The sequence below is a fragment of the Mytilus galloprovincialis genome, chromosome 2 (genome assembly GCF_965363235.1).
Source record: "Mytilus galloprovincialis chromosome 2, xbMytGall1.hap1.1, whole genome shotgun sequence".
NCBI classification, from domain to species: Eukaryota; Metazoa; Mollusca; class Bivalvia; order Mytilida; family Mytilidae; genus Mytilus; species Mytilus galloprovincialis.
The window spans coordinates 73,988,518-74,001,160 of record NC_134839.1 but is presented as its reverse complement, the minus strand read 5'-3'; the positions used below and the strand labels follow the sequence as shown (position 1 = coordinate 74,001,160).

Below are 12,643 nucleotides of genomic sequence, written 5' to 3'. Positions count from 1 at the left end.
AATCAAAGCACAGACGAAAAAAACTGGTAGATTCTATGACACAAACTGATGAAGACATATTTAATCAGGACAATACTGAAACAGATAAAATGGAGTATCCACTCATACGTGTGATTCGTCCAAGTGATCCAGGTACAACCATGCAACCTTTGAGGTATGCTTCAAGTTTTAAAGCAATAAATGAGGACAATGACGATACTAAAACAGGAGAGGGTTTCATAAGGACTTTGAAACAATCTGGTGATCTACAAGAACGACAAAATTCAGAATTAGAATCCAAATGTTTGCTTGATATAGTGAAGTGTAGTCTGATGATAATAATGTCATTCCTTGTCTTTTATTTGCCAACATATGTAACAATCTCCTTACTTGACAAATTTCCAACTGACATGGGATTAAATCTGTTAATGGTTGCACGTAGCATTGAATATTTATATTTTTGTTTTGCGCCAAAAATATATCTGTATGCAGATGGGATACTGTGAGGGAATTGTTAATATCTTTTTGTAGTGCAAATATTTGTAATTTTATAAACCACTGTTAAAATAATATATATAACATATATACAGAAAATAAACTGTTTGAATACCTTTGTCCTCTTTCTACTTTTAATAAATTATATTTATTGATAATTTCTTAAAAGTTAGGGATGACATCAAAAGTTCAATGAAGGATAAAAAACTTAATTCACATAGTTTTTTCACTGACCCCCCACCCCCCTCTTAACTTAATTTGGGAAAAATTGATTGACCCATATGGATATATGTAAAAATCAATGTCGAATAACCAAATCTTGCAGCCGTTCAACCCCCCCACCCCCAAACTATTTGAATTAAACTTTTTTATCTTACATTGATCTTTTGATGTCATCCCTTATCTTGTGTGTGTTTTAAAGAAACATACTATTAAATCTTATATTTCCATATTTGTATTACCGGTATCTTGTGTTAATATGGATTGTTAATAAAATAATACTTTGTCATCACATTGTAACTGGAAGTATATTTGACCGTAAAAATTGTACCAAACAACCTGGAAGGGCAACATTGACCAAAATTCTTTAATTTACATTCAAAATGAAAAAAGTTTGGTCAAAAGGAAAATAACAGGACCAGAACAGTTACTAGAAAAATGTTAGTTCTTATAGGATTCAAAATTTAAATTAAGCATATATAACAAAACAAGTTATATAAGCAGACATTTATGTAGAAATAAAATAATGTGTTGTTGACAAACTTTTCACAGTTTGCTTCAGACTTGTTAATTATCACAATATTTTCATTTGAAAATATGTGTTAAATTTATTGATTATGATTTTTTTCCCTTTTAATTTAGTGCTCAAATGAGGATGAGCATTATCAAACGGAGCAATTTTCTTTTTTAATCATTCAGGGAGAAGTGAGACATAAGACAATTTTTTTTAATCGCTTGCTTCTTTGCAGTGCATTATCTGAAAGTTTTCCTTTTTTGAATAATTATATTTGTAATGGCAATAAAAGATGGCCGGGGCAATTCTTTAAAAAAATCACTTCACAGTTTGGTATCAATCTCTGTATGTAACAATACATAAAATAGGTATCCTCATTTTTAAATTTGGAAAAATTTACTTAGTTGTCAAGTCTGGAAAAATGTGAAAAATTGCACAAACAATTCCATTAAAAGTGTCATCTGCAAAGTTTGTGTATAATTTTAGAGATCTGTACATGTGTTAAATCGATAAGAGTTGATTACACAAAATAGCAATCTACTTTTCCCTGCCCCAAACCATCACCATTCTCACTGTAAGCTGGTTTTTGATTGGTTATAAAGCAATACCACTACTCAACAACTTCATCATATTTGACAAAATAAAAACATAAAAAAGAACTCATCTACAAACTTTATTAAAAAAAATGCATCAACAGCAAAGATGACATTAAAAATTCTAAATTTCAGATAAATGCTATCTTCTTGAGGGCATACAATTCATTCAATGGAGAAATATACTACATACATAGGCAATTCAATCAATATCTTCCTTATCAAGTGGTTCTTTATATTATAATATCATTTCATATAATGTTTGTCTGTACAATTACACTTTCATTGAATTGTGTTGTAAAATAGTAATGTAGGATTAGTTATAATGACCATTTTTTCCCTATACACTTCTCAATAATTTGTACCACTCTGACAGTAAATACCAACCCACCTTAATCACACTAAAGCTATGGTCAGTAAATATGAACCCACCTTAATCACACTTAAGCTGTGGTCAGTAAATATCAACCCACCTTAATGACACTAAAGCTGTGGTCATCATCTACCGTGTCAACATCCACGCAACCACTCTGCTTTAAAAACACATATGATTCAGGATCTGACGACAGTTTTAATGCATCTATTAAAATAATAAAGGTAAATTAAAATTGAAAATTGAAAAATATAAAAATGTATTATCTACAGGCAGTTGAGAAGATGATTTCAGAACAACATTGACAAAGAAACCAAATTAGCAACCCAACAACTAAACTTAAGGGGGCTCCTGGGTATAAATCAAATTTTTTTTCTAATATAGGATTTCGCTATATTTTTTTTTAAATGAACTTTATCATATACTTAAAAGAAAAATGAAATAAAAAAATGGAGTTACCCTTCATTTAAGCTCACAATCTGCCTCCGGAATAAGCATACATTTTTGTTAATGTCCTTTTTTTCTGTTGAACTAATAGGCGAAATAGAGGTAATATCGAAATAAAAAATAACCTAATTACAGAAATCGCTTAAATTTTACAATTATTTAGTTTATGTACAGCTTATATGAAAACAATAATAAAAAATATAGGTTACCGATGAGTTACAAAGATATTTCAAATTTAATGCCAAAAAATTGCATTTTTGCACCAAAGGGAGATAATTTTGAGCTTTTTCAATGATATAAACATTTTAAAAGTCATCTGGGGCCAAACCGAATCGATTTTTTGGGTTGATTTTTTTACCATATCATAAAGTAATAACTAATAGTGTAATAAATAAAATTTGTAATGAAAAAATAAAGGTTTAATTTTTTGCTGAAATTTTTGTACCCACGAGCCACCTTAAGTGTATTAAAATTCATAGCTGATTATGCTGTATAAGTTTTACTCATTGTTGAAATCTGTATGTTGACCTATAGTTCTTTATTTCTGTGATATTTGGTCTCACCTATATTAGGTAAAAATTTACAGAACTGACATTGTTTTCAGTAATTGTCATATCTGTATCTTCTGGTCTTTATACTGGTTGATAGTTTACTAATTGGAAATCAAACAACAAATCTTTTTTTTTATTTAATATTTAATATTGAGAGGACAACTGAACTCACACTCGACATCTATTCATATTTATATGAACAAATAGCTTATAAAAACAAATGGGGAATGTGTCCATGGGACGCAAATGATGCCACTGCTGCATATCATATATATAGTTCTTAAGGGACACAACCGAAGAAAAATAACAGTGACACTACCCCAATTTGTACTTCATTTGTTTTTTGTGGTAATAAGTATTGGGTATAAGTTTCATAATATTTAGTTGAGGTAAACTTGTTATAGAAATAAACAAAAAATTATGTACTTTTTCCATTCTTAAACAGGCAAAATTCTAGAACAGTTAAAGTGACACCACCAAAATTCAAACTCGATTTGTATTTTGTGTTAATAAGCATTGTGTATAAGTTTCATAACATTTGGTTGAGGCAAGCTTAAGTTATAGAAAGGGAACCAACTTTGGGACATACAGACATATGGACCAACCAGGGTAAAACTTAATGCCCCCCTCCGCTACAGTAGAGGCATAAAAACTTTGGTTTTATCATACCTAGTAACTCTTTGTCAGCACCTCGTAACAGCTGATAGAACACATGGAAATTTCTTTCTCCTTTCATTTGGAAGGCTACCCGTGACTGAAAAATAAAGCAGGGATTTTAAAACACAATCAAACAACAATTTAAATTGTCAATTGTGTTTTCCCTTAAATTCACCATTGTTCTTTTAATACAACAAACTTGTTACAACTATGTTGTTATAGTCTAAACTATATTTTTCACAAAGTGGACCTTATGAAATGCTGCTTTATACTTCATTTTTTTTTCTACAGTAAATCTTCATCACAACTTGAAATAGCATGTATGCACAGACTCCAGTTCCTGTATCACACATATTGCTTTACTGTCAATTAGACATTTTTGTCCATAAAAACAATGACATTACTTTAGATTTTTTTTTTTTTATCTAAAAGTGGTTTGGATACATTTTTCAACATTTTAATGTCTTTAATGACAGTGTTCCAGCTTGAATCTCAGGGCAGAAGGGTGCTAGCTGTCTGAAAGGGCACTTTGGCGCAATAACCTTAATTGTAAGGGCACTGTTTGGCAGTGTATTAATAACCTTGAATACATGTTTATATTGCTAGGCTCAGCTGGAGAACATTACTTGTATTTTAACCTTATTCAGAAATTAATGTGTTCCTGGTGTTGGTTCCAGTAAGTTTTTTTATTATCAAATTATCATACCATGACACAAGGCATATCATTTTAATTGATGTTAATTTATGCAAACTGTGCATTTTAATCAGGAAAAGAATCCATAGAAAATTCATTTTTTTTCATAATTTATACAACTTAATTATACAAATCTATAAAAATAAAAAAGTAGTTCGGAAAGATGGAGCTAAACAAAACTGAATTTGTTATGTAATTAAATTATCTACATTAAAATTACATGTTTAGACATATTGTATTCATGTTATTGAAAGTTACCTAACTCATAATCATTTAAATTGTTACAAAAAAGTATTAAGAAGTGCACACCAACTGCTCCTAAGCAGGGAGTTTTATAAATATAACAGGTGATACAAGAGATGATCATATTATATTGATGCAATAATACATTGCATATATTACAGAAGGTATAAACAGTTATTTTTTTCTCCATTATGGTTAAAAAATAAAAGCATTTGTTAAGTGCTCCTATGTAAGGAGGATTATTAATAAAAGAAATAAAACAGGAAGTGGTGCAATCTTATTATGTTCAAATACAAATTTCTTTGGTTCTTCTTTAAATTCCATACTCCTGGTTATAGAACAAAACGTCTTTACCAATTTACCAATTTAGTCAAAACTATGTATGCCTTTTAAATTGTTTTAAATTTTATTTTTAAAATATTTTTTTAATGTGTACATATGCTATGATACGTAAACATTACAAATGGCTAACATTTGGACATTTTCATTCTGTATTTAACATTAGAACATACTCACCCTTTCTCGTCCAATGAAAAGTCAGTTTTTCACCCTCTAATTTTCATAGTACATGGTTTTTTGCACTATGAAATGCTATACATGAATAATGACTTTTCATTGTCAGTTAATTATGAAAGTGAACTCTTAACAACTGCACTAACGAAGTGTACAATTCTCTGAGGCATTTTCCACAGGGAAAGTCTAGTATTTGTTCAATATTATTTTGAATCCACTAATTAGCAGTGAACAATCATTAACAGAGGTGATAAAACTGCCAAAGGCATTAGGTATTTCACTTAATCCTATTGTCAGGTAATTAGTGTTACACAATCAGGTAACAATTTTACCGGAAACGCCAGAAGGCATGAAATTTGGTAAAAGTATCTTTTGAAAAGGCAGGCAGGGGAGGGCATACTTTTACTTTGGAGGGCAGAAGGGCAGGGGTTAGGGCACCAAGGGCGGGGTGCCCTTCTACTTAGGGCAGATGGGAACACTGAATGAAAAACATTCACTTCTATTATTCTCATCCAGATTTACTCCAAAACTTACCACAGCCACATCAACATTTAGTTCTATCTTTTTTTCTTTTAAATCAAATTTGTTTTAATGCTCCATAATCATATTGGAAATATTCAATAAGATTGTTAAATGATTTAAAAAGTATATGAAGCAGAAATCTGCAATTATCATGGCCTGTGGGCATTTATGAAACTCTTAGCAACTAATGATTCTCAAGTAGTACGATAAGTCTGTAGTTTGTAGTTTAATATTCTCACCTTTTCCAGTAAATCTGTAACAAAGAAAAAAATATTGCTTTATAATTAATTTGTAAAAAAGAAGAAAATAATATGTATTTATCTATATATCTTTGTTTAAATAAACTTGTTCCTTTTTTGAGTCTCTTCCTTTTTAAGTGTAAATAAAGTATTTAAAATTCATGTCACCCCAAATAAGGTTAGTTTATTTTCCACTTATGACTTTAAATGTTCCTTTGGTATCTTTTGCTTCTCTCTCAAACAAGTACATGTATAAACACTTTATTTTGAAAGAAATCTTCAAAGGCTATGAATCTTTTAGCAGTAATAATTTTTTTTCAAAACCTAACTTTAACGATATACAAATTACAAGTATAAGTTACTTCCTTATGTATGCTGTCTACATAGTAATGTCTTCCTGGGCACTATATACGTTATGTGCATATACAGTCTTTGAATTAATGATAAAAGACTTAAGAACAAAATTGTAATTTCTTTAAGTGTGTATATACAAAATAAATAAACTTATTCTCATTCCACACAATAAAATGCATAATGGCTACAGCAGAATCTACAATTTATTTTAGTCAAAATCACATACAAGATTCCCAAATTGTGGTCAAACACTAATTTGGCATTAAAATTAGAAAGGTCATATCATAGGGAACAAGTGTACTAAGTTTCAAGTTGTTTAGACTTCAACTTCATCAAAAACTACCTTGACCTAAAACTTTATCCTTAAGCAGGACAGACAGACAAATGAACAAACGATTGACAGAACAAACGGATGAACAGACGCACAGACCAGAAAACATAATGCCCATAAATGGGGCATGAAAATACAAGCACAAGACTTATGCTTTATGAGTTTAAAATTGTTTGTCAATTGTCAAGTATAAGAACATTCAAAATTCAATAACCCTTATTTTTTTAATATAGTGTTTTTTAAAATACTTTATTTTCATAGGGTTGTGAAACTGTACTTTAATACAAGATTTTCAACAGGAATGGAGTACAGATACTTTCTTAATTTATTGCTTCTTTATTTAATGTTATGATATACTTACAGTTAGTAATGACTCCACCTAGTGGATCTCCTTTATAGTCAAACTCAATGTCCATATACTTCCCCTAAAATATAAGTTTATAACAAAGTCATTCTGCGGGATTTCAATAAAAGTTGAAGTAAACTGACAAGACAGGCAACTATATATCAATGGCTAAGAAAAAAAGACATCAAATACTTTGTACATTTTTGTTTGTTGTGTATCAACTATTTAGAATTTTGTACCTCCCTCTAACCATAAAAGTTTGTACCTCCCTCTAACCATAAAAGTTTGTACCCATCATGCTACATATTTTCTAATGTTTCTGACAAAAATTATTTCACCTTGCAAAACGCTTTGATTATTTGATGTTTTACAATTTTCTATCTATATCTCATGCTGAATGTTTTATCCCTGCAGATACATAGTTAACTTGCGATTTTTCAAGCTTTTTGAAGTGAATTCTATACAATGAATCAGTATATTTTTTGAAAAAGACCTTATAGTTTTTCTTCAAAGACAGGTTATGAATATGCTGGTTTTTATGTACATCTTGTTGTTAATTTATATGATTAACTAACTCAAAGTCACAATTTACATTGATTCTCTACTTTTATATAACTTACAAATCGTGAAGAGTTGTCGTTTCTGTTTGTCTTTGCATTCCCAAAAGCTGAAGAAGAAAAAGAGTGTACATTTTTACTAACTCTAAAAAATATCATGTATTCTATATTGTGAAACATTGCATCTCTTTATATATATGTATCATTCTAACATGACGTTATTCAAACGCTTTGAGTACACACCCGTGGTAAAATATGAATATATTGTTAGGGCTGTTCTGATTGTACTCCCACGTCATATGTGTTTTTATGAATGAGATACCCGATGTCATAGAACAATGACATCAGAATAAAAACATTTTACGGAAAAAATACACGCTTGTGAAACCAAATATCCTTATAACAATGAAACATAAACAAATGATGCTGAAATGTGTTATATTAGCCATGTTTGTATACATATGAGATATATAAGTACAATAATCATTTAGATTCATCCAAACTTATCTAAATATGTTATTGTAAATACTTTAAGCATCATCATTTATTCAGTTTGCCTCGTTATTTTACATCAATCTAAAGGTGCGTTTATTTACGGGAACGGCAAAAAATGCCATTACCTAGAGCGCTTCAATCCAAAACAATTGCCATATTTGTCCTATTAGAATCAAAATAATTCATGGGGGCTTGAATATATCGTGATTTTACCACGGGTTGTCCCTTTATGCCAATATCTTACCCCTCGCTATCCCTCAGGGTAAAATGCTTGTCCGTAAGGGCCAACTCGTGGTAAAATCACGTTATATATTCAAGTCCCCATGAATTATTTCTTAACTCTAGGAGATTTCATAATGATGGAACTTTCGTCTCAAGCGAGACAAGAATGTATATTTATATGAAAGCAAAAAACTCTGAAATGATAAAAACTGAAAATACTGAAAATATGAACATGAATACTGTATATTTTAAAATTGCTTTCACTGGCTTATGAAAGGGTTTTTTTTTAACCTTTATATCATCAACTCTTTCTTCATAATATAACAATTCATAAATACCTCCAATTTTGTGTTATTTCTTATTAAAACTATAGTAGTTAAGTCACGTAATGTGAATATATCTGTACCTTCTAAGACTGGATTTGATTGTAACAGCTGCTCTTTGACCCTGTCTATATCTTGTCCTTTTCCAGACACTTCAGCAACATATTGCATTATAACCTTACTGGCCTCTGAAAAAGATTAACTCACATTAAGTACAATTTCATGATCAATTTCTGTCAAACATAATCATGTTATACTAGATAAAATTTAAATTTATATTTAGGGTGTGAACATTTCAAGGGCACTGCCATTTTTTTCATGTAACTATTTAATTTTATGTTCACATGTTTCAACCTCCTCTAAAGAGAATATCTGGATTTTTAGTTAAAATTTCACATCAATCTAAAGGTGCGTTTATTTACGAGAATTTTCAATTAATTTTAGACATCTAGAATCAGGAAAATTGAGCAGGCAAAGTAGTGGTTTTAGGGCAAAAGTTCTAACTAAAAATCACTAGAAGTAAGAACTTTAAACTTGCAAGATCTTTCATGTAATCACAATAATTTCTGTATGTTTTAGTCTAAATAAAACAGGAACATGTATTTCTTTCAATTTGCAGTGAAAAAATCATGATAGTGTTTCATGTGTTTGTCCAATGATAGTATAAGGTTGGCAATACCAGATTTATAAGAGATTTGTACACAAATTGTTGTACAAGTAATATTCTGTGAAACTTTCAATTAAATGCAGGTGCTACTTCATAATTATTTAGTGGGAGGATTCAGTTTCAAAATATGCCTACTATATTTTGTAGAAAGGGCGAAGTCCATGTTCTGCTACGAGAAACCCTAAAAATTATTTGGATAAAAATGGAAAATACCATAAGGCACTGATGATGTTCTTAAAATTTCACTGAAAGTCAGTCAATGTTTTAGTAGGCGTTTCACATGAATGGACAAACAAATGAAAAACCAAATTTAAGAACAAACTGACTAAAAGCAGTATTGCTGATTCACTGAGCAGAGAGTATAGTTATAAATTTATCTCTAGTCTCCAGACTGAAGGAGAAAATACCTGTCTTGCCAGCTCCACTTTCCCCACTGATTATGATACATTGGTCTGAGTTTCTGTCTCTCATAGATCGGTAAGCCCCATCTGTGATGGCATAGCTGTTCAAATAAAAGGTCATTTTCTTTTAATAAGGTTTTAATTGCTCATGCTGGTTATTAATCAAAATGTAAACAGATTGCTACATTTAAAATCAACAAATAAAGAAATAGTTTCAAATTAAATATTTTAATTGGTTCACCACCAATGATACACCTCCTTATTCTTACAACAATTTATTCTTTTCGACTGCTTTCAGGTAAAGCAATACAATTTATCTTTTGTGAGTGCTTATATGTATGTAACCAAACTTATTTTGTTTAAATAAACATTTATTCACAAACACTAGCATCTCTTTTTATCTATTCTGATTAAGTTACAACTTGCAAACGGCATACTGATATAGTGGCAAATATTTCATACATGTTTAGAGTATGGTAAGAACAATGCTATCTGTTGTAGTCTTTTGCTAGTACTGCAATCATAAAACTTCCAATAGTATAGTATGTATACCTGGTAGGAATATAATATCCCACTATTTTTTTCATGTAAACAATACTCCCCCTATTCTGAACCTCTACTTACATGTGAGGAGGCAGCTCATACATGTTTCTGTTGCGATATTCATCAATGATGTCATGTGTGTACAACTCCACTGGTTTGTAGGGGTTGACCGACACCACCACATTTCCAATGTAGGTCTACAATGAAATAAATAAAATTCAGTGACTTTGTCAAAAGCATGTACATAACTGGGGTACCCTAATTGCACCTAGTTTGACAGTTTTTTTCATCTGTGTTTGTTTATGATACAGACTGTGTTTCCATTCTATGTTTATTCCATAGATATATCCTTATTTACTATACAAATTTACTAAAACACCAATTAAATTTGGAATCCATAGAGAATCATAGAAAAATGGGTTTCAGTCATCCTTCAAACAATTCATTATTCTGTTATAAGGACTACCCAAATTTCATCCATGCTTAAATTCATATCCTTAAAAATCAACAATTTGACATTAGGCCATGCTTACTATTCATCTTTTAAGAAATGGATGCTTGTAACATATTTCATTTGCTCATTTTCAAAAGAGGACTTATTGTGGATGTTGCATGCAAACGTTTCTGTTGAGTGTTGATATATTCTATCATTACTATGAATGCTTTGTGTATTTTTAAATATATTTATCTATGTTGAAAGACATGTTTAATGTCAAATCATAAAGGACATTATATGGCTGTCAACAACTAGCAAACAGATACAGCAAAAAAAGCCCAGATAGGACAAATGTTAAGCAATTCAAATGAGAAATTCTAGCATACCGGGTACTTCTTTTTTTCCCCATTAACATATATCTTCATTCTTTGTAATACTTGAAATCCATTAAATTACAGAAATACAACTTACATAAATCTGGTCATGATTAAATCTGTCAGTGATATTTTGGATGAAGTTTTCCTCTGTCAATGGATGAAGTAGAACAGCATCACTAACCCCTACATTGTTCTCAAATATGGCAAGAGTTCCTTGGTGAAGGGCCATTCTGTCACATGACCACTAACACTGAAAAAGAAAAATACAGGCATCAACTACATGTTTTATTAACCACACTATCTCAATGGTTAATTTACCTATGGTCATTTATATGAAAGGACTGATACTACCCTACTGGATTTAAGTCAGTACAAACAAGGACATATTGGGAATAGTAAAAAAAATAAACCTTAACGGTCCTTCAGAAGAGTTGCTGCTGGCGTTGTAAATTTGAGAGGAACTTAAAGTTGAGATACCATTTTTAAGAACACAAATCAAAGGACATAGGTGCAAGTTAAGTCCAGGCGTTTATTGGTCTCCAGAACAATGGCTGTATTTCTATACTAATGCTTGTTCGGAGGGATTTTGATGTGGAATGCAGTTTATAAGCATAAGGCACATACTCAATCCATTAATCCTAAGTAAGGAATGCTCAATCTGATCACATATCACTTGCACTGCATTTTTCGATGCATAAAAAAAGGAAATTTAAGTTTAGTTGCCTCGAATATTACAAACTTCATATATAGCATTTCTTTTTAGATTTTTGTTCATACTAAAACTTATCATACCAATTATACAACTCTGATATTCGAAGCTATGATCTACTTCATGTACTTGTTTTGGTGCAAAGAGGAGTATAAATAAACAATGGAATACTACACCTGCTATATGACTCTAAGTACATGAATCAAATTATGTTCAAAGTCCAAATCTCTACACTACTGTGAAACTAAATGTAGCTACCTACTTTTAATTATAGATAACCGAAATTTTGTTCAAATATTTCCATATTTCTTCTTTTCAATTCAAAAGTTAGCAAATATCTTATTAATTCTTTTTAATTTAATCTTTCATACCTATCACCAATTTGGGTGGTTTAAATTAGTCCATATAAACATCAACAAAAATATAGTAGCTTGAAACCTAAAGGTAAACAAATTCACCCAGTTATGTACACACACACTTCAATATTACATGGTAAAACCTATCATAAACACGTCTTTCAAGTGTTTACAACATGTCTTTTTCTACACATTTAATGATTTAATGTATTTCATATATAGTTATTTGACCTTTTTGACAATTTTATTATGGGCTTAGATGTATATTATGCTGATTTTTTCCATCTTGATTCCATAAATTCCAATTATGATTTATGACAATGTACAAAAAGACTTTGTGAACTTTTACACAATATGATTTCATAGGTAACTTATTGAACTTTTAAATGATTTAAAATTCAATAAATCTAAGGAATGATTTTACAGATCAAAGATATGCACTAAGAAATGAAGTATATAAAAGAAATTTACTGACATCACATCTATA

At 30.3% G+C, this 12,643-nt stretch overlaps 1 protein-coding gene across 7 annotated transcripts in view; it reads right to left on the bottom strand.

Moving 5' to 3' along the window:
* Positions 1-12,643, bottom strand: part of LOC143064361 (unconventional myosin-Ia-like) — a 67,392-nt gene that overhangs the window by 36,966 nt on the left and 17,783 nt on the right. For 6 of the 7 annotated variants that reach the window (XM_076237129.1, XM_076237136.1, XM_076237132.1 and 3 more), the window contains exons 2-10: positions 11,186-11,341; positions 10,360-10,475; positions 9,742-9,836; positions 8,751-8,855; positions 7,691-7,737; positions 7,086-7,149; positions 6,040-6,053; positions 3,841-3,925; positions 2,274-2,380 (exon numbers count right to left, since the gene is read on the bottom strand). In XM_076237129.1, coding sequence (XP_076093244.1) covers positions 2,274-2,380; positions 3,841-3,925; positions 6,040-6,053; positions 7,086-7,149; positions 7,691-7,737; positions 8,751-8,855; positions 9,742-9,836; positions 10,360-10,475; positions 11,186-11,320 — 768 coding nt within the window. In that variant the 5' untranslated portion in view covers positions 11,321-11,341. Of the gene's footprint in view, positions 1-2,273; positions 2,381-3,840; positions 3,926-6,039; positions 6,054-7,085; positions 7,150-7,690; positions 7,738-8,750; positions 8,856-9,741; positions 9,837-10,359; positions 10,476-11,185; positions 11,342-12,171; positions 12,191-12,643 lie in introns of those variants that run through there. The other variant, XM_076237134.1, reaches the window with a different exon arrangement.